The sequence below is a fragment of the Ictidomys tridecemlineatus genome, unplaced genomic scaffold, assembly GCF_052094955.1.
Source record: "Ictidomys tridecemlineatus isolate mIctTri1 unplaced genomic scaffold, mIctTri1.hap1 Scaffold_1094, whole genome shotgun sequence".
NCBI lineage: Eukaryota > Metazoa > Chordata > Mammalia > Rodentia > Sciuridae > Ictidomys > Ictidomys tridecemlineatus.
The window spans coordinates 55,744-79,039 of NW_027521032.1; the positions used below are offsets into that span (position 1 = coordinate 55,744).

A 23,296-nucleotide genomic window follows, 5' to 3' on the forward strand; every position below is an offset into this window, starting at 1 on the left:
TATCTTTTCTCCAGTGCATGTTTTTGGTACCTTTGTCTAATATAAGATAGTTGTAATTTTGTGGGTTAGTCTCTGTGGCGTCTATTCTGTACCATTGGTCTACCAGTCTGTTTTGGTGCTGGTCAGTGATCTCGCAGTAAGTAAGAGAGGATGGCTTCCTCACTGTAGACTTGAGAGATGGTTTGTCAGCTCCTGCTCATTTACAAAGGTGGCCAACCACATTGTGTGTGACCTTGACTTCATATCATGGTAATGGAAAGCAGCTGGGAGGAGTGGTGGCCAAAGTGTGCACAGGACTAGGTCCTGGGGTGAGGCAGAGACCTAAAGTGCCTAAGAGGAGGATGCTGCCTTGGAGAACTGTCCCAGGTCCCCCAAGTTGCCCCTGTCAGGACCACAGGCATCCTTAAGTGCTGTCAGCCTGTGCCATCTTTTGATGCACTCTGCTTCTTTATAACTTATTCCTGGTAAAAATGCACTTTTTAAAAACTGAACATTTTTCTATTCCTAGAAAATAACATGATTGTTACAAACATCATGAAGTATATAAAGTAAATCAAAATCCTGAGGCTAAAAATCCTGAGGCTGCAGCCTCAAAGACAACTGCCTTGTCTTGACTTGGACACCTGCAGAACATCTGTTTGTCACAGCTGTGAGTGGACAACCTGGAAAGGATTTGTACAGCACATCCTAAACTACAGGAGTTGTCCCAACTAGAAAGTTTTTGGTTTGGGGGATTTTTGAATATTTATTTTGTAGTTTTAGGTGGATACAATATCTTTATTTTATTTTTATATGGTACTGAGGGTGCTTCATTCATGCTAGGTGAGCGATGTCCCCCTGAGCCACAACCTCAGCACCCAACTAGAAAGTTTTAATGATTCTTTGATGACAGATCATTACCAATATGTTATCTGCAGAGTTTGCCTTACAATATTGATACATTATTACATTTTCAAATACAAGAGTCACTTCTTTATATAAGAATGTGCTTTCTGTGTTTTAAGTGTACAGTGCTAATTTGGATAAATAGGTTAATTATAGTGTTCCTCTACCAATATGAATTTCACCTCTATGTTCTGCAGGTACAGAAGAATAATACAATTAGGGAAGTCAGAGTTGATTGATTGTTATGGCTATCAAAATAGGACAATTAACAGAATATATTGTCATAAAAGTACCCTTTCAGTAATAAACAGTATCTTTTCCTGGAAAATGAAATGTGTTCATTTTCAAGTCAAAGCCTTGAAAACAGATTTAAAGGGGAAAAAGTTAATCTCCTTTAGCAAAAAAAAAAAAAAATAGAGAAACCTGATATACAAGACTTTACATCTTATTTTTCTTTTTTTCTTTTTTCCCAGGCCCCAATTACATCAAACAGAGATTGCAGGAAGGTGTAGATGCTAAAGAAAACCCAGAAGAAAAGGTACCAGAAAAGCCACCTACCCCAAATGAATCTCCTCATTTTTATCGGAAAGGCACGACACCCCCGAGGTCTCCTGAGGCAAGTCCCAAACAGAGCCACTCTCCCCAACCTCCCTCCCCAAAGTCCATGAAGAAGAAAAACCCCAGCTCCGGGGCCAGACTCAATCAAGATAAAAGGAGTATGGCTGAAGAGCAGGCGACAACTGTCATTAATAAGCCCTTGATGTCAAAGGCTCCCTCAAAGGAGGTCGGAGCCATGGTGTCCCAGTCCAAGTACTCTGGCCGCCACCACATCCCCAACTCCAGTAATGGGGAGCTGCATTCTCAGTATCACGGCTACTATGTGAAACTGAACGCCCCCCAGCACCCTCCAGAACACATGAAGGACGATGATGAAGCGCACCGTCTTCCTCAGCACTGGTGAACAATCCATCACCTAACAAGTGGATTCCCCCGGAACCTGTGACAAAACCAGTTGCCAAAGAAAGCAAAGCTGAGCCAAAAGCTAAGAAGTCTGAACTTGCTATACCAAAGAATCCAGCAAGCAACGATTCGTGCCCTTTGGAAAAAGAAGCCAATTCAGTAAGTCTCACCACAAGTGTTTTCTTTTCCTTCCTCCCCTTTGGTTCTTTCGGGGAGCCACAGAGGGTGGTGCGCATCTCCATAACTGCCTGGGCTCACAGAGGTCCTAGGGTCACGGGGTTATTTAGAGTTTAACACCTTGGTAGCTTGAGCTATCCAGAGCTCTCCAGGCAGGTGTTCCGGGGGCACATTCCGTTGCTACCTTAGACATTAACTCAGGCAGGCAAGACCTGACCAACCTAGGACCACCTCACATTCTAGCAAGCCTCTGTCCGCTCTTCTTGGTGATCTTCATGGTGGCTTCTGCTCTGACTGCTAGAAAGGAAACATGCCTTTCCCTCCCAGAGCTCTAGGATGGAGTTCTGAACCCTCCCTTGACCCTCCCACTGTGGTCAGCCTCTTTACACAAAAAGAACATCTCTTCTAGCATTGTGAATTCTTCTCATAAAGGTTTAGCTTGGAGTTTACTTAATGAGCCTGGCTTTGCAGCGAAAACATTTTTCTTCCCCAAAAGAGAAATTTTTTAGTAGTTGAAGAAGATGACTTTGGTCTTCTAATTTCAGAATGTAAATGCTCTGGCAATTTCAGTTTTCTGGTAGATCCTAGTTATTATCAATGAATCTTGAACATTTGTTATTTGCCTTATTCCATTTACTATTAAAGCCATTCCCAAGAAAACAAACATTTTTTAGATTCATCTGAATATTAAAGAATTATTTTATACAAAATGGCGAGTGTTATAACATGATTTACTATTCTATATTCCTAAACTTAACAAAAGAAAAAAAAACTATTCAGGTATTCAATGGAAAACAAACTTGAGATTTAGTGCAGGTAACAATAGCTGAGGAAAATGTGATAAAAAAGATTTCTTTTCATTTTAGAATTGATTATTTTTAAATGCTCCAGATAATTTTCTGAGGACCATTCACATTCAATGTTGAGATTTGTTTTATTAGTAGCATATACAAAGCACCATATAATATAACATATATAATGTAGAACAATCATGACTATGTAATTAACTGTAGAAATAACTGCTAAGAAAATATAGCAATATTTAACACAGGATTTCTAAAACCATTACATATTCATTACTTTTTTCAAAGTTAATGTCCCATGTTTTATTTTATACATTTTTTCTATCAATTTTTATGCAGTTGGCACTTTTGGGGGGCTGAAAATAGCTGCTATCTTCTGTACAGTAATGTTACAGTTTTATACAAACTTCAGAAATATGACATTTGGAATAGTCTTTATGATCCCCTTCCAAGTGTTCCATTTCACACAACAGCAAATACTCTGAATGCCTTTCCTCCTGGAGGATTCTGTAAACTGCAGAAATGAAAAAAAAATATTGATGTCATCTCTAAACATAATCCTTCTAATAAATCATGCTGTCTTATGACAGTTATATGAATCCAGACGATTAATTTTCTAAGGCCACTATAATTTGTAGCTATTGGAATGTGTGAGTGAGGATGACATAATTCTTTAAATTTTGGTTGTACGCTAGACTGAAAGTTCATTAAAGAAATTGAAGATGTGCAATAGGAGTAATAGTAGTCTCTAGAAAATGTCACAAAGTCTGTATCAAGTTTTCATATTTTATTTCCTTTGATTCTAATAAAATAGAGCTAGGCACTTATCACTCCACTTTTTTGAGGTAATGCGGAGACTCAGTTTACAATTGATTTTTATAGACAAAAGTTAACTCCAAGTCAAAAAGATGTCTGATACTTAAGCAATATTGTGGAGTACTAGGTCAGTATCATTTCTGACAGAATTTAAATTATATTGCTATTGCATAGATTAATTCTTCATAACATCCACATTCTCAAGGAAATATTAGCAGGAAAATTTAATGGTGAAGTCTGAAAAGATTCAAAAATTTCTTCACCAAAATGGGAAAACACACACACACACACACACACACACACACACACACACACACACACCACAAAGCATGCAGTGTTATTTTGGAGGTACTTTTAAAACAGAGTTAAAAGTAATGAGAACCATAAATTCTACTCTTTATTAAATTGTTTATTTTTTATTTGGCATCAATGATTAAACTACATTTTGCTTAAATTTCTAGAAATTAAAACATATTGATAAGACCATTAATCATTATTTCATCTTTCAACTAGAAGCTTTTGAAGTTTTTTCTTTTTTACATAATTCTATTGGCTTAATAATTTTAAAAGATTTTAAAGGCAATAAACGATCAATACAATGAATGCTAAGAAAGAGATAAAGTGTAAGTGCTTTCATGTATTTCTTTATATATATGTAATAAAAGGAAGAATTTTAGGAGTTTTTTAAAAATTTTTTTTAATATTTATTTTTTTAGTTTTCGGCAGGCACAACATCTTTGTTTGTATGTGGTGCTGAGGATCGATCCCGGGCCGCCTGCATGCCAGGCGAGCGCGCTACTGCTTGAGCCACATCCCCAGCCCTGGAAGAGAATTTTAAAGTGAGAAAAATGATGCAGAAACCACAAATGTGCATACACACACAAAATATATGGATGGACACACATGCACCAAGTTTTTCACACAAGCAAATGGTCAAGTTCAAGGTTTATCTCTGAGCCCATAGCCTTAGTGTGGAGTCTGAGTTCAGGGATTATTAAGTTATGTGACCTTGGGCACGTCAATTATTTAACCAACTTGGAACATCAGTTAACATGTATATACATCAGAGTTGACAGAACTGAATAGACATTATGGGGCTTTTGGTGAAGTTGAGAGAAAATACTTAGAGTATGGTAGTGCCTAGTGTCTGGAATATTCATATCAGATACTCCAAAATTATTATTCTCAATTTTGTTAGAATGCCATTTTATAGCTTCAAGATGAATTTAAGAAATATAAGCAGTGAATGGAATCATATCACTCAGGTTAGCTTATAATGGAAATATCAGATTCTATAGACTCAAGAATTCACTTTGCATATCATATCTGATTCTCAAGGCCAGGAGGCAAGTTATTGAGAAATCCCCCTCTCAATAATGGCCTCTTGATATGATCTCATCTGAATATAGATACTAAATGCAGATTTGTCTTTTTATGAGGCTGATACCCAGAAGGTTATGTGAAAGACAATCTAGATATCCTGCATGGCATATCCTGTGGTGTTCTTTAGAGTAACTAGTTGATATACGAATCCTCCACTGGTAATTTTGGAAATCCCAGGAAACACCTAAAAGTTAGGGATTTTATTCTGTGTCTATACAAATAAGTGGGACATAACATTACTTCCAAAGTACCGATAATTTCAAAAAATCATTGAGGGTTCATTTATCTTATTATTTATTAACACTTGATAAGGTGAGCCACATGAATTTTTCTCAAATCCCCAAGTATATATAACACTAATGAGCTAAATACCATGATAGGACCTGAAAGAGTTCATTTACAACATACAAGGCGTCCAAGTTCCAGTGCAAAAGAGAATTTGGTTCTAGGGAAAATCAGACTCATTATTTTTGTCAAATACTTTGTCAGATAACTGGATTAGAGAAATATTCAGTGCCTTGTTCATCGAGAAAGAATTAAGTATAAAATCTAATCTAGAAAATCCAAAAGAGGATGAAAGAAATTTCTTAATTATAAGAGCAATTAACAAAAGAGTGCTAACTAGGTCCTGACTTGTAATCTGATTTTCATGTTGATTTTTATAAGCCTGCAGGAGACAGGCACCTCTGGTACTGCAGATTCTCCCACCCCTGGAAAACCAGTCGTTACACAAGTATGTAAAGGAAACACCCAAGCTGGGTCGCCTAATGAAATCATGTGCAAGTGGGTCTGCTGTGAAGCAACCATACATCACAAGGTAGGTACATGAAAACAATTACACACACTACACATACACATACACACATGCTTGTTTTTACCTTTCTGAGAAGATTCCATTCTGAAAAGAAGCCGTGTAAGTCTTCCTTTTGTCCACAGGCATAACATCAACATAACCACCATGATTTCGAACCACTCCAGCATGTACTGCTGCTCCGCAGATACTGGACAGCTGAGGAGGCAAGGAGAAAAATGTGCCACTATTAGGAAAGTACTGCGGAACTTGCACAGCCTATTCTTCTACTTCTGACATCTGTCTATGCAGCCATTTAAGAGTTCCTGGACAATGTTTGGCATATAAAGGAATGTTTCAAAAGGCACAAAGTCAAAGCCAATCCTGAGAAAGTCTGAAGGAAGATGTTGAGGGTGGCTGCCATGGTAACACCCTTCCACCATCTAATCTACAAACACTAGTGCTGTACAAAAAAACAGGCTTTTATAGTCAAAGAAATAAAAAAGCATATTAGGTCCTTTTATCTCCTCAGGGTCCTATGTGTCATTATTAAATTTTACCCTTTGCTGATGCATACTGAAATCAGTCTGCTGAAATGTTCATAGGTTGGATTATCTGTGCCTCATTCATGTTCCCTTTTGACTTCCATATAACCATATCTCTATGGTCCATTTGCCAAAATATGGGCATATATTAAATGGGAATTTTTTTCCTATTACATAATAAAATTCTATGCAGAAATGTTTTGCCCTACAGAATAACACAAAGTGACCAGATTACAGACTACACTGTTATATTGTGTGCATTTACAAATATTTAGCAATGAATTCCACTATTATGTGTAATTATAATGCACTAATAAAATATTTATGACAAAAAAGAAAAAAATATAGCTTTTACTTAGATTTGCAACAGTTATTATTACTCTGGTTTGAAGGACCTGACATGAGTATTAGAAAAATGGCTTTGTTTATAATGTACCAGTTACATAATCTGAATTTAATACAATTTCTATGAAGGAGAAAATTACTGTTTCAAGTCTAATACTTTCAAAATTTTTAAATGAATCCTAAAAGTCAAATAATTTCTTTTGGCCTATCACAGTCTTTCCTAGATTTTACTATTGGGTTTAAGCCAAATGTTCTACCAAAATTTGTCGATAGCTGAGTGCAGCCTAAGGAAATCCCATAACAGAAAATGCCTGAACTGTTTCAGTATAGAGCCACCCACCTCAAATCCCCATGGGTCTTTCCCAGTCTCATTGGCATGTTCTGTTCTTATCTCTCTGCACATGTGGGTGATTGAATATGCTTTTTTAAAGTTCACATAAGCGTGTATATCTTACGTGACCTTGCTTTCTCGCTGTGCTCTGAACTCTGTGCCATCAGTCAGTATTTATTAGCTCAAAGAGCCTGCAGCCAGGCTGTTTAATCCTTCTCAGGCTTTTCCTATCTCACAAAAATACCACACATCTAAAATCTTGTGTCCAGACTCTAAGGAGGCATTTTATTGACCATATGAAAGGCCCACACTGAATTCATAATCGTATCCAAATACAGTTCATAACACATGGAAATAGAAACAGTTCTGTACATATATTTTTGCTCTTCTGTTAAAAGGGTAATATCAGCATTTTTCCCCCCAAGGCAACAAAAGTGCTTAGATGATAACATTCACTAAATCCAAACACTTTTACTATGTTTGACTATTGTTTAGCTTACAGCTCTGCAGTCAGCAGGCATTCCAGCTGAGTTCAAAAGTCAGAAGTTTTTTTTTTTTTCATATCCATAATTTGTAAGAATATATTATTTGAAAGAAATAAGAATTTTCTCCATGCATATAGTGGAATTTTGTAATGAATGTGAAATTAACAAATCTGTAATAAACTACAAATAAAAATTCAAGGCAGTAAAATGTGCACGTTCTAACTCTACAGTGTAAAGTAGGAGAGGGCGGAGAGAAAGAGAAAGCCAGAGGGAGGCAATTTGGTTGACTCATGCTCATCTTTCCATATCAACCTTATTTAAAGGGATTATATATATTGTAGGAGCTGGGAACCCTGGAAATTATTGGTTTAATCTGACTCTGCACTCCCCATGTGACTGTAATTTTTATATTGCCAACTTACTCCCTAAAGAAACAAATAATGATACATATTATCTACCCACTTCACTGAGATAGGAAGATAAAATGATCTCAGGATACAAGATCTAACAAACTAATTCTAGAAAATGGTGGCTTCAAGGTATAGAATTGAATGGACTATTCTGAAAGACTTCTTTACAGGCATGACTAAAATTAAAAGTTCTGATGCTTAATGGGAAAATCAGAAGAAACAATGCTTCTGGAAGTCTCTGAAGAGTCCAGATAGACACATTCCTACACATTCATTAGTTGTGTTCAGCAAATATTTATGTGTAAGATATTTGCTTAGTGTCTGATGCCACTGTGTGCTCTAGGTTCTGTCAGAGCAGGAACAAGCATAACTTGGCAGATATCAAAGAAGTGATGAAGAAATGATGGACAGCACAGCTGCTGCCCTTGAGGAACTCACAAACTATTAAGACAGACAGGGTAACCAACAGGATACCTAACAAAATAGGTAAAGTGGTAAAGGCAACACAATAGGAGATGAAAGCAGGATGAATTCATGCTTGAATTAGGAGGGCCAGCAAGGTACCTCACAGAGAAAGTAGCAATAATTTGGAATATAAGAAACAGCCATGATTTTGACAGAAAAATTTCAAAAAGGGTGTATTTCAAAGAGATAAGAATATAAACACAAATGTGAGGGCTAGCAAATTCCAGGTATCTGTAGGACATTTAAGCTGCTGACAGTAATAATGCAAATTGCAAATCTAAAGCTTGTAACGCTTAGAATGGGAGAATAATTTCAAAGCTGAATTTGGGAAAACCTTGGACTCAAATGAATGTTTCAAAAGAGACAAGGTGGTAATATGCATATTTCAGGATTCTTTACACAATCAGATTCTTGTGGTATTCTATTGAATAAGTACACTCTTACTTTGGATTGTGTAGAGGGGAGTGAGAGGAGGGGTGGGGGGTTTGGCAATGCAAAAGACAGTAGAATGAGATGGATACTATTACCCTATATACATGCATAACTACACTATTGGTGTGACCCTATACTCTGTACAGCCAGAAGAATGAAAAGTTGTGCTCCATTTGTGTACAATGTGTCAAAATGCATTCTACTCTCATGTATAACTAATTAGAGCAAACTAAAAAATCAAAACAAGAAGATTCTTAAATTTGTTTTTGTAACTTTTTGGCTTAGAAATGTGTGATGGTTTATACATGTCCACAGCATGAAATCTAAACTCATCAGCATGACTTTCAGCGTCTTCACCTATACATTCCCAGAGCAGATTCTTCTCTCTCTTTCAGACTAATTTGGCTGTGGCCTTTCTTAGCTCCAATTTTCAAGGTATGGCTATGAGCAACACATTTAATCCATGTATTTGTAGATATCATGCAAACCACCCAGAATGTTCCATAATCTCCTCTACCAACCAACACTTTAAACCTTGCTCAAAGTACATTTATCCATAAGGAAACCATCATGGTTAATATTCATTGTTCAACCCTCTTAAGTCATCTACTTACAGCATACATGCAATTAGTTTCCTTTTGTACTTTAGGGAATGATCTGATTTGTATTCTAAGCTACTTCTCAAGTAGATCTTTTTAAATTTTTCAACTAAGTTTATTAAGGAATAATTTACATAGAATAAAATTTACCAATTCAACCTTTTCTAAAAAGGCATACAGTTCAGTGACTTTGTCAAACATATAGTCATGTAACCACTAGAATACTTTCTATGCATTTAGCAAATTCTATATGTTTAGCAAATTCGTAGTCATCCAATTTATACTTCAGATGTGGATGAATTAAAAGGAAGAAAAAATAAAAATGCATTTTCCTTCCCAATAATGCCTCCAAGGTTATTCCTTTAAGTGCCTGATATAAAATACATGAAAAAGATATATGCTAGGGAGTGATATGGGCCAAATCATATTGTCATATTGTGTGTATGTAGGAATATGTAACAACAAATCCAATCATTATGTATAACTATAATGCAATAACAAAAACTGTGGTGAAAAGACATACTGGAAAGATATAAATAACAACTTATGCAAAATAAACTATTTTACACTCATATTTGCACATGAATATATTCATTTTTCAGTGATATTATTGAGTGTTCCAAGAGTAAGTCTCTGGGTAAAGAAACTTTTCTTATTCTCTACATAAAGGCACATATATACATTTAAATACATGTATATATTTTTATATAAGCATGAATATTGAGATCTGTATTAATTAAGATACTTACATCAGAGTAAATTCGAGATCCAATTACACGAGCATAATGTGGATTTGCTTGCATACAGTTACGAGGACAATATACTCTGAAAAAAAAAAAACTCATGTAATGTAAGTGGTTTACATCAGTCATTCTTATTAATAAGGACATACGCATTCATACACAGAACCAAACTCAACATTGTAAACCCTATTATTTTTTTCTCTCCTGAAGTAGGTCAATAGTACAAGCAGGCAATCGGCACAATTGCTTCTGTTTATTTTATACACATCTAAGTTTCAGCACAAATGTGAGATCTTAAATTTAGTCAGGAAGACATTTAACTTGGGGATTCAAAGCAGAAGAAAACATCAAAAGCACCTTTATGCAGTGGGGAATCTGCTACTCATTGTGTCGGTAGAAAAATGTAGTCAACAGACAACTAGGAAAATCTGAGTCACTGTCATAACATCTCATAGTTCCTTTTCTGTTTACATATTTTGTCTTATATTCAATTCATGGCTTTAATTATCTTTTACAAACACCTGATTTCCAAATTTGTATCTGCAGTTGGGACTTCTTTTATTCAAAAATTATAGTTGGGTGAGGTGGCACATGTCTATAATCCCAGAGGCTCAGGAGGCTGAGTCAAGTTCAATGCCAGTCTCAGCAAAAGCAAGGCTCTCTCTCTCTCTCTCTCTATATATATATATATCTCCTGCCATTTATTCAACCCTCCTGTTAGTTTGAGGTCTAATAAATATCTCAAATTTATTTAGTATGAATAAAAATTCCTAATCTCTACTCCCCAAATCTATTTCTTTGTAGGATTCCCATCACAATACATGGTATTTTCATTATTATAGGAGTCTCAGCCAAAATCTTTATTCTACCCATGGTCCCTTTCTTTATCTCACACCTTACATTCAACCCAGCCATTTCTATTGGCTACACCTTAGGATATATCTAAGATCAGAGAATCCCTAAGCATCTCAAGCTCAGTGACTCTGGATTCTATCATCTACTGTCAAATTGACCGCAACAGGCTCTCCAGGGATGATCTTGTTCATTACTGGTTCTTTCCAATCTATATCCATATGTATAAGTCCAAACACATCATTTCTCTTCTTCAAATACTCCAGGGGCTTTCCATTTCATTCAAAGAAATGACAAGATGCTTAGAATGTCCAATAAGCCCTGCATATTCAGTACACCATTAACTTTCTGAGCTAAACACTCCTCTTTTCCTTCCTCACTCTGCCCCAGTCATGATGGTTTGACATGATATTTCTTAAACACAATGTGATTCTGCCTTGGGACATTGGGACATAATCATATTCTTCTTTGCATAAAAAGTTCTTTCTCTAGATATCCTATTGCCTGTTATCTGGATTAGTTCATGTAAAACAAATTTCCCAAAACTTTATTTAAATATAAAGTTCAATTATCAGTGTTTAATCAAAAATATTTTCAAATCTACTCCTAGAGTTCAAGAAACTGTCATATAGCACATTTTTAAAGATCAATTGCTCTTCTTAGTTTATTCTCTCCCCCATCTAGTGTACACACATGCACATGCATGCAAGCATGCGTGCCAACACATATTCATGCACTAAAAGGAAATATAAACCAACATTGGAAAAACTAAAATTAAGTTTTTCATATTAAATGAGATTCTCAATATAACAACTACATGAAAATCACTGTGGATGGTGGTATCAATGATTTTCAAAATTTTCATCGAAACTACCTTAACCAATTAAGCAGCTCTTCCTCAGGATAGCTTTTAAAAATAGCTCTAGTTCTTATTTCTAAAATATGCATAACACTGTATACTTCAGACTGTACATATTTCATATTTCAATATCTAAACCAGAACTATTTAAACAATAAGAAATAAATCTGAGTGTTTTATAACTTTGAATTTAAAAATTGACTATTATAAAAGAGAGTGTTGCGGGGCACAATGGCACATGCCTGCAATCCCAGTAGCTGTAGGGCTGAGCCAGACTCAGTAACTTATAGAGGCCCTAAGCAACTCAGTTAGACCCTGTCTCTAAGTAAAATATAAAATAGAGCTGGGGATATGGCTCAGTGGTGGAGTGTCCCTGAGCTCAAAACTGGTAGCCCCATCTCCCCCCAAAAAAAATAAATTTTCTGGGGTTTTAAAGAACGAAGGGTGTCCCATAGACTGGAAAATTAGCTGACTATATTTGGGAACTGTTGGACATTCACTGCCCTCCCACTGGTTGTAAAACTACCTGCTATGCCCTTAAAATCATGCTGTGTGAACTCTACCTTACTTATATTAACACTTGGTTTACAGAAGGCCAAGGTCAATAGCTTTGAGGTGAGTTAATATCTACTTAGTTAAGTTCAGGTAAAAGCAGAAAAGACAGGGCAACTTTTTTGCTTATATCCTATATCTATTTTTAACATCTCGTTACGTTCTACAGAGAAGGTAGGCAGTGATCTAGTAAACATTCCATTATCTATATTTTGCCTGTAAGCCTTGAATTAAAATGCTAACACATTTTAATGACACTTTTATATCTTAAGTATTTAATAACTTTAAAGACCTAATTATTTATAGATAAATGTAAAGCAGGATAAGATTTCTAGTAATACAAATGTGCGTGCCCACACACGTGCATACACACACACACACACACACACACACAAATTCTACAGTTTATTTTAGGTTATTCTGTAGCTATGAAACCTCCCAAGGACATGACTATGCAAGCAGTCCTTCATATCCTTCATTAGCTACTTTATTTATATTATCCTTGCCATTGTTCTCCAGGATATACCCTTAAGTGAAATAAAACTCTAAGGTAGATATATCAATCATATAGTTCCCTAAAAGTTATAAACTATTATATCAGTGATACAATTATGACCTAATTTATGAGCTATTAAAAATTTTACATGAGAAAAGATAATCTTGGTTTCAGTATTCAATAAAACAAAAAGTTAAAAAGTGTATAAGGAGGTACTTTCCAAACTACATAAGGTAAAAATCATATATAAATTATTAACTCTATGGTTTTATTATTTGGTGAAAACATAATAAAATTAAAATTTAAAAATTTATATCATTTTCCTTTTTTGGATGCTTCCCTTCCTGGAATAAGACAAGAAGTAGGAAACTCATTAATTAATATTTTACTTGAATGATTTTTCTCTATGGGAAAAATATTTTTATACATACTGTGAGAAAGACAGAATTACCATTTGTTGAGTATTTACTTAAGAAAGACTTTATAGTCTATGCTTCATGGAGATTATGCTTATTATTTATTCCTACTCATTTAGATGCATGGGCCCTAGCATAGTACTGGCATATATTGAATAATAAATATTTATAAATGTGGAATTTTGATGCTAAAATTCATCAACTTCACCTATCAATATATCTCTACTTCTCCCTATAAACATATAATCTGTAAATACAGGACTAGTCTGAAAAAAACCCTGCAAAATTTTCTAAAATTACATAATGACTTAATCAAATCAGTAGGCTTTGTAATAGCATAACTGGTGAAGCTCTAGAAACAGAAGATTATATTATTATAACAAATTTTTAACATAGCCAGGCAACAAGTAGCACATGCCTATAATCTCACTGGATTGGGAGGTTAACACAGGAGGATCATGAGTTCAAAGCCATCCTCAGCAAAATTGAGGTGCGCAGCAACTCAGTAGGACCCTGTCTCTAAATAAAATATAAAATAAGGCTGGGGATGTGGCTCAGTGGTCAAGTGCCCCTGAGTTCAACCTCCAGTACCCCAAAAAATAAAAATATAAAAAATGTTTAACATATAGTTCATTTGTGGTCAGATGGTGAAAAAGTATACAAAGAATTTCATACAGTAAGGGATCCTAGAAGTATTCCATCCATTTTGTAATCTGCTGACTTCAATAAAACACATATGTGCTGAAGAATCCAGAAGTCTCAAATCAGTATGCACCAAGTTAGCTGACCAAAAACATTACAACAGTATTCTTGCATTAGAGTAGAAATAAAAGGATTTGGTGTTCAAAAGGAAACAGGTTAGATATTCCTGTGCGAGAAAGAATTGATACCTTAAATCACATCAATAATTGAGAATCTTCCTTCTGACAGATGAAGTATTTGCTTTCCTGTATCAACCACATAGTCTTCTGTTACTTTGTCAACAACAAGATCATTCTTTAACTGAGATATTACTTCAGTTTTAAAAGGGTTTTCCTAAGTAAATAAATTTTACCATATAATTAGATTCCTTAATCTTTTTTTGGCGGGGGGGGGGGTTAGCAGGAATTGAACTCAGGAATGCTTGACCACTGAGCCACATTCCCCAGCCTTATTTTGTATTTTATTTAGAGATAGAGTCTCACTGAGTTGCTTAGTGCCTCACTTTTGCTGAGGCTAGATTTGAACTCATGATCGTCCTACCTCAACCTCTGTCATCAAACTACCATTATTTCTCTAAATCTCATTATGAGTTTCGGAAGTAGCATGTCTATGATTAAGACAGTATGTGTAGGCACATAGTTTACTTTTCTTCTGTGTTGATGATGGCTTGTGGATGTACTGTTCCTCTAATAGTGTTCATCTTAGCTTGGTTCAGAAAAGTGAAGACTTTTTCTTCATTATTTTATAGTAGATAAATTTCATTATAATTTTTAAGAACATATTAAAAACTAAAAGAAAAGCAGACATAGGCCTTTTGACTTATGAGTTGCAATTAGATTAATCTAATTTAGAAACTGAATAGCAATGCTAAAACTACATCATTTCAGTGTCTATGGAGGAACATTTTGTAGAAAGAATGTTTTTGTATCTCAAAATTCATATGCTGAAGTCCAAACCCCATTGTGACTTTGTGATAGGACCTTTATGAAGGGAATTAAGGTTACAACATGACAAAAGGGAGGGCCCCTTACCAAACATAAGAATTAGTGACCTTCCAAGAAGAGATACAAGGGAGTAAGCCCTTTCTCCAGCCACCATGTGAGGACACAAAATACTTGATGCTGCCTGACAGCTAGGAAGAGTCCCAATAAGTAACCAAATCATACTGCAACTTGATTTTGGACATCTCAAACCTCTAGAACTGTGAGGAAAACATTTTTGTTGTTTATACCATCTGGTCTATGGCATTTTATTATAGTAGCCCAAGCAGACTGATAAAGAACTCTTTTGTAGCAAATATAAACATACAAATCACATGCACCATCCTTGTTGCTAAAGAATAGCAGTAAGTACTCTGGAATTTGGAGAAGACATACTAGGAGGGCCAGGAGTGTGTGAAGTTTGTGAAGTCCTATCACTTTTTACTGCTTAGCAGTTCAAGATCATATGTATATGATCTTTTTTTATAGTCAATAAATTCCACTATAATTTGAATCCTGGAGACATAGAATTTCATGTAAAAACAGACTAAAGCCACACACACACACATACACACACACACAAACACAAACATACATATGCACATCTACATACACACATAAGAAAATTTAGAAAACATTACCTTGGGCAATGTGAAGCAGGCTTATGAAATGGACAGAGCTGTTCCACAGTAGTTTCACAAGTCACAGCCTGAACTGAAGAATAAAAGCACAAAACAATAAGTGACTCTGTTAGAAATAAAAACCCAACACACAGTAATAAGGAAATGAGATTTAAAAAAAAAAAAGTCTCACCTGTTACTTTAGAGACTGTGAAGGAATTAGCAGACTGATATTTGCTAAAGATAAAAAGACAGTAATATCAATCATTTGCTTTTAGGCATCATCATAAGTGTAACTGCTAGGGCCTTTCAGATCCATGCACACTGTATTTTTAAAATCTTTTTCATTAAAATGTAAGTAGAGATATAAGTATACCCATGTAAGTAGAGATATAAGAATACATCACCTAGGCTAAATCCATACTACCTTCACTTCTTAACATTAGAGGGTGGTTTCTTTTCATTATTAATCTCAAAAATAGATAATAACACAAACAATGTACATACTATCTGCACATCGGTTTCATATCAAAATTAAAATTCTCAAATACTAATTCCCAGTTTCTATGGAATCCACAGAGATAAACACAAGACAATGTTGTATAAAGCCTAAAAATAATATGTCCCTTAAAGGAGTATGCATTAATCAATTTTTATTTATCCTCATATCTAGTGAAGTGTCTATAGCACATGAATGAATCTTGCCTCATTATATGAATTATTAAAAATAGGAACATAAAGTTAGGTACACCATTGTATGTCAAAATTTTAATTGCTTATGCATGTCCAGATTTTGAGATAAATACCTGTTGCAGAAGGTAAAGAATTTTGTGATGGTATGTGTGTGTATGTCTGTGGGTGTGTGTGAAAATATATATATATTTGGTACTGAGGATTGAACTCAAGGCCACTCGGCCATTGAGTCACATCCCCAGCCCTATTTTGTATTTTATTTAGAAACAGGGTCTCACTGAGTTGCTTAGCTCCTCACTTTTGCTGAGGCTGGCTTTGAACTTAAGATCTTCCTGCCTCAGCCTCCCAAGTTGCTGGGATTACAGGTGCACCACCACACCCAGCCATGTGATGGTATTTTTAGCATGGATATGATGTGTTCACCCTCTGAACATGTTAGCTCAGTATTGAAGGTGCAAATCTTAACAATCTTTTATTTCAGTTTCAAATTTAATATTTAATATTTATCATCTGCAATGTGACATCCCTCCCAATAACATTATTTGAGTCACAAAGTATATATATAACCTATCAAATGTAGTACACTTAATATTTCAAGAGAATTTCTACAATAGACAAGCAAAACTTAAACTTAAGAGAAAATATAAATGTTCTTTAATACAATATGCAGAGCTTGGCTTAATAAAGATAATAACTAGTAATTATTTATTGATGTAATTTATAAAATTTTGCTGAATGAATTAGCTAATAAATATTTCTACAAATATATTTTACTAAAGAGAGTTTTGCAAGTAGCTAAAACCTACATATCAAGCCTCTGAACAAAACTGTATACATTAAAGTTCATTTTGCAAATTTTAATAATTTATTTTCTATAACTATGAATTCCAGCTTAACCCTACTATGGAGCTTGATTAGATTAAATTGCATAGTTACAAAGAAAGGAAATTACATTTGCTAAGAAAAACATTCTTCTGAGGCTCAACAATTCTTCTGAGGTTCAAAAGACACTACACAAAAATATGTCAAAATATTATTTCTATTTCCTATAGAAAAATGAACAAAACTGTAGTGTTTTAGAATAAAGTACTTAGTGTGTATAACATGAGAAACATTGAAAACAGTAATCAGTGCTTCTTATGGTATTGAATTGTATTTAGACTGACAATGGAAGACAATATAGTATATTATAGACTTAGCTAAATGCTCTTTACCAAGTAATCTGATTGAGTTTATTAAAAAAATGCTGTTGCATAAAATAAACCATTTTTCTTAAACAGAGCAGAAAGAATATGCAAATTAATTAGTCTTCTCTGGGGTATCACTTGCCATAGCTAAAAAATTCATTGCTTTATATTAAACTGTAAATTTACACATTCTTAATGAAACTCTTGAAAATTCAGATCATGCCCTTTATAAGCAAAAAGGTTTCAACTTTGAATTTAGATCCTTTTTCTTCTTCTAATCTATGGACATTAAGTAGCTAAAACACATCTTGAAAATTACCAACTTCTCTCTTCATTAATTAAATGCTTCTACACTTTGCCCTAAAAAATGTTTTAGTTCATTTTTACAATTTAAAATCATCTGGGTACTTACCCTATTGTTTGAACACCGTTTCTATTGGATTTGATGAAATAATGTTTTCTTCCTTGTCTGGTGATATCAACCCAACCACCCTCATTGTCTATGATACCATAATGAATTGAAGCTCTACAGATGCTGGATTGCTTGAAGGAAGAAAGAGGAGACACCATGATGTTAAAATATTTAATCTCTGCCTAAGACAAAACTACTTGCTACTGATATGACTTTAAATTAAATAAATATGTCTAAGAAAAATATACTTAATATAAGTTGCTATATTCCACATGCAAATCTTAAAAATTATAGGGAAGGATTCTATTTCCATAAAATTAACATTTTTGATACCTACCATTTCATAATGTACACTGCCAATGACTTTAGCTTTACTATCTAAACAGCCAGCAGGACATTCATACCTAAATGAAAGTAATGGAAACAAAATTTAGCTTCTCTGTACACCAGTTTGAAATAAAAAGATTTCTTATATATTGTCAGTTGATTTTGAGAATGATAGCAAGTATTACCTATTACAGGTTGTCCCTTTGCACTCGTCTCGTAATCTTACTTCACAAGAAACAATCTGGGCTAAAAAGGAAAATAAAAGAAAACACTAAAATCATCTAGATAATGTAAAAGCTGCTACATTTGTTATGTATAATACAATGACAAGTTTGGGTTCATTCCCAAATGAACCAAATTAACAAAATCTACATGGCCTGGCCATCTAGGACAAATTTTAAATTCTTATAGTGATGCAGAGGTCTTACACATTTGCTGTATGCTAATGACCTCATTTCTGTTGCTGTCATCCGATCTTGTCTGGACGTGGGTATCATGAACTTGTGCCTGCTGTCGCTCAATTTCATTGGTTTCCTCTTCTCGAGGAGGATAATAGCTATCTGACCCTTCTGTCAGAAAGAAAGAGATATTTGAGAAAAATTAATCCCAGTTTACATGAGCAAAAGTTACTAAATAATGAAATGCCTGTATACAATGTTTAGTATTTAAAACTACAAAAATCAGTACTCTTTTGGCACAGATTTTATCTTAAAGCCATAATGTTATGTACTACACTAAAGTAAATGAAATACACATACAAGACTTTGAGCCCTTGATTCATCTGTGTGAGTATCTGGCTAATATTCAGTCGAGTCATTTCTAAACTCTGCTTGTATTTCAGTATGTTATCAGTGTTTGGTTTTCATAATGACATCAGAAAATATGCATAGTGATTTAATAATGCTAGGTATTAGGAAATGTAAGTTTTGCTTTCCCAAATGAAATCATATTTTTAGAATTTTCAGCAGGATCACATTTAGAATTCTCCCACAAGAAGGATTGATGTGCCTAAAGAAGGATTGATGTGCCCTTGTTATTTACTACAATATCCATTTCCATGGAAAATATTTTTTAAGAAGGAATTCAGTGTTCAAAAATTTCATCTTGACAATGGGAGATAGTTTCAAGCTTTAAATATAATTTTTTTCTCAGACTGTCCTATATCAAGGGCTTATCAGTGGCATGTTATAGAGCAGTATATTATTTTCATGTGTGTCCCAGAACTCAAAACCTAGGAAAAATGAAGTCTGAAGGCAGAGGAAAGCCAACTTTAAGAAAAATGATCCTTGGTAAAGGGCAGAGACATAGCAGGTTCATGGGTAGAGTATAAAAAACAAAAACTAAACCAAACAAACCAACAACCCCCGCCCCCCGCCACACACACTCACAGTGAAAAGATGGTGCAAATGCTTCTGGGAATTTAAAAATAATCTGACATAGATGGGTACTTCTTGACTGCTCATTATAGCAAATGAGCATTTATTCATCAAGAGAAAGTAAGACATTTCAACCAATCATCATTAAGAAGAATGTACAAGGCAATAAAAAGCATTCCCTTGGATCCTCAAAAGCATGACTTTCACAAAACTCTGTTAAATATAATTTTTCTCTGTGTACTATAAATGTGACACCATATTTATATTTACTTTTTAAGATTTCAAATGCACTTGAGTGTACTAATATTATAATTGTTTTGTAGTACAACAAATGCATTAATATTATAACAGTTTTATAGTACCATTATATATGTTTTGGGATATTTTGGCATAAAGAATTGTACAGCCTACAGTGAAAAGTGTAGAATCAATATGATTCATTGTATATAAGGTACATGGAGAGTTTTGCAAAAACTCTAAATTCACTAAAAATAAACTTAAATTATCAAAACCTTAAAAAATTAAAGCAATTATGGAAAAACTCTAGTCAACAATATATCCAAAAACAGCTATGGAAACTAAGTGTACTTTTGTGTAATTAAGTGCATTTTTAAATTTATTATTATTATTTTAATGTGTGTGGTGCTGTGGAATGAACCCAGAGCCTCATGCATGCTAAGTAAGGATTCTACCCTGAGCTATACTCCTAGCCCTACTTTTTTTTAGTACAAATTAATGCAGATTGAATTAAAATATAAATCAAAGTGAATATTACAAAAAAATAGCACTTACCTTTGTAGCACAGATTTTCTCTACAGCCCCCTCCAAAACTAGGTGGGCAAGCAGAAGAGGGTCGTCCATGTTTGTAAGGGGCATGGCCCCACCAGTTTCCCCTTAAAGATATGATACACTCCATTAAGAGGTAGTCTAACAGCATGATTTCTAAGACATTGCAACATATCACCCTATATGAATCTTCCAAGTAATGATCTTGATGTATTACATGTATATATTTTGGTAAGTAGTCCTTTTGTTTACTAGGTTTAAATACAGATTTCTACCTCATTCTTCTGAAAATTATCAAAGTAATTTACTATAATACTGTTAAAAATTTAAATTTTTTTACTGAAAACTAAATATTATAATGGAATATTCACCTATATCCCATATGCTTTAATCAAAATAGCTCACAAATTTAAATTTGTCCCTAAGAATGATTGTGGAATTTTTTAGAGTATGTTCAAATGGTCTTTATAAAGATAAAAATACATTTTCTCTAATCAAAATTCTAAACATCTATGGAACAGAATAGTTCAATGAGTGAAACTGAAGACATAAATATATGATTCCTGACTTCACAAAGATCATATTTTTAATTTTCATAAACACTTTAAGAACTTATTTTATGACCTATGCAACTATAATCACTGTTATATTAGGTAAAGTGAATTAAAACAATGTGATTTACTCAATATATACTGAAAATGAGAAAAAAATCACAAATATAAATTATTTTCATGTTCTTAGAAAAATTTACATTTAAAGGTAATGTTTTGTCTACTCACTTTGGGGAATAATTGCACATCAAGTAGACAGCTTTGGGCCATTTCTGCCCCCAGATGTTCATGTTATGGCACAAATTAATGGCACAGCCTATTCTGTTAGTGGTTGCCCACACCACCTACATTAGAGAAAAGAAAGATTCAGAAAAAGCAGGCTAAGATGGACTAAGACGACATATCCAGGAGAAAAATGAATAAAATTGAACTGGAGAAACCAATATTTATCAACCAACATGAAATGAGACAATATCAAAAAGTGTATTTTCCCCAAGACTTTGGTTTCTGCTGAATTAAACTTTTAAAAGGAATCTTAAGGTAAATTATTCTTTCTTGAATAAAATGTCAGCATTTATGAAATATAAACTTACTAAATAATTCAAAATTTAATATCTTCACAAACCTGTCTGCCATATTAACATGTCTATGAACTGAATTTTAGATCTTAAACAGAAAGCACTCAGAAAAAAATTGAAGTGTTGAGATTTCTTATACGACAGGATCTTTTCATTGTGCCACTGGTAATTAGGAAGTTCCAGGTTGATCTTAAATCTTATCACATGGCAAAGACGTATAGGTTTCATCTCACTGGTAGATTATTAGTCTCACTGATAATAGATTGTAGGAATTCTAGAAACTGAAATCAGTGGTGAGTTTTGTCTAGTCAAATCTGCCTATTATTTTATTTAGAAGTTTAGAACACATTCAATACCAAATATGAACATAAAATATAAAAAATATACATAAATTCTATAAACCTATAAAATGAATTGTTACTGGTAAATAAAACTAAAGTTTTATACTTTAGAGTAAAACTTTGACATTAAAGATAGTAAACTGCTCCCCATATGCATTTATTAAGGCCATATTAAAAGATGTTTCATATGAAAAATCATGGAAATAATGTCTTTTTAAGTCTTTTGGACTTTTTGTGATAGTTAGTTTTATTATTTAAAGAAATTTATAAGGCTGTTTCATGTAATCAGTAATGATGTGAGTTTTTAAAACAATAACCATTTCAAATAACATAATAAAGACACATACTCAGTAAACTTTGTTCTCCTCCTGTTGCTTAATTAAATTTGAAAAAAATAGAGAGAAACATACCCCAAACATACCTGCGTATAATGAGTAAATACAGGGCCAGAACATCTGAATGGACAATACAGGTTATATTCATGTTCATATGGGTAGCTAAAGTCTCTCACTTCATCATACCATGCTTGCACATGAAACGTTGGGGGTCTATACCTATTAGAAGCAAATAGCCACAAATAATAAGTAAAGTTGGAAAAATTTCAAAACAAAATATGGCAAAATAGATGTATAAAACTTGGTAGAAAGATAGTTCTGTGTAAGTTGCACATTTTAAGCACTTCTGTCCATTATATTGTATCAATTATTTAAAAGAAGCCTAAAAACCTGCTGACAATTCTGGTATGATATTTCATTTTTGTTATTTATTTTATGATATTTTATTCTTTTAAGCATCAAGGCTTTGAAAGTCTGCAATGATAAATTAATAAGTATTTCATTTCTAGCACTTATGTTTTTGAAAACAAAAATTCACATTTTTAAGCTACCTTCCCCAATGTGCTCCCAAGTTTTGTCCGATGGATGGCAGCAGGCTTGCAGGTCCGTGCTCTCACAAACAAGTTTCAGCCCAGGATTCTGCAGATCTTTCCAGCTCCACATCCCATGTCTACAATTCAAAACAGAAATAAAATAAAGTTACAAGAATTCAGTGTGCATATAGAGAGTGTGGACATTTCTTAGGCTTATAGCATTCGTTATTTAGTCCTTAGGATTTCTTCCTTCTCTACAAAGTCAACATCTTGGTCTTATCATCTTGATTTTCTTATCTAGACTTTTGTATTAGTCATCTAATTAATCTCCTTGACTATGTATTTCCTCCAGCCAATTTGTCTTACAAATGTTGAGAGCTACCAAAGTGATCACAAATATATTTTTCTGCTTAAACACACCCAATAAATTCCCATACACATAAAACCCATGGTCTTTGTTCCTTATGATGACATGCTATTCCTTGCTCGTATTGTTTCCTTTGCCTTAAACTTCAGTTATTGGTCATATGC

The 23,296-nt window shown here is 34.0% G+C and overlaps 1 protein-coding gene and 1 long non-coding RNA gene across 3 annotated transcripts; one reads left to right on the forward strand and one right to left on the reverse strand.

Moving 5' to 3' along the window:
• The first annotated feature begins 1,364 nt into the window (after positions 1-1,364).
• On the forward strand, positions 1,365-6,912 carry LOC144372480 (uncharacterized). Its single transcript, XR_013432479.1, has 3 exons — positions 1,365-2,004; positions 5,691-5,841; positions 5,961-6,912. It is a non-coding gene; the product is annotated as an uncharacterized LOC144372480 (long non-coding RNA).
• On the reverse strand, positions 3,164-22,839 carry LOC144372479 (cysteine-rich secretory protein LCCL domain-containing 1-like). 2 transcript variants are annotated; one of them, XM_078035835.1, is made up of 12 exons: positions 22,784-22,839; positions 22,319-22,451; positions 20,434-20,534; positions 18,694-18,834; positions 18,451-18,511; positions 18,276-18,342; positions 17,939-18,069; positions 15,840-15,883; positions 15,668-15,740; positions 10,176-10,251; positions 5,903-6,033; positions 3,164-3,339 (listed from the first exon to the last, which is right to left on the reverse strand). In XM_078035835.1, exons 2-12 carry the CDS (start codon positions 22,384-22,386, stop codon positions 3,288-3,290), a joined length of 945 nt encoding a protein of 314 aa, XP_077891961.1. In that variant the 5' UTR covers positions 22,387-22,451; positions 22,784-22,839; the 3' UTR covers positions 3,164-3,287. The 2 variants fall into 2 exon arrangements, with proteins under 2 accessions (XP_077891961.1, XP_077891960.1); XM_078035834.1 differs by lacking the exons at positions 22,319-22,451; positions 22,784-22,839 and adding an exon at positions 21,207-21,308.
• Between the last annotated feature and the right edge of the window lie 457 nt (positions 22,840-23,296).

Coding starts and splice junctions, on each gene's coding strand:
- LOC144372479 (XM_078035835.1), bottom strand. CDS start 22,386: ATGAACATGAATATAACCTGTATTGTCCATTCAGATGTTCTGGCCCTG. Junction 20,535..22,318: donor TATTTACTCATTATACGCAG/GTATGTTTGGGG, acceptor CATATCTTTAAG/GGGAAACTGGTGGGGCCATG. Junction 18,512..18,693: donor CATTAGCATACAGCAAATGT/GTAAGACCTCTG, acceptor TTTCCTTTTTAG/CCCAGATTGTTTCTTGTGAA.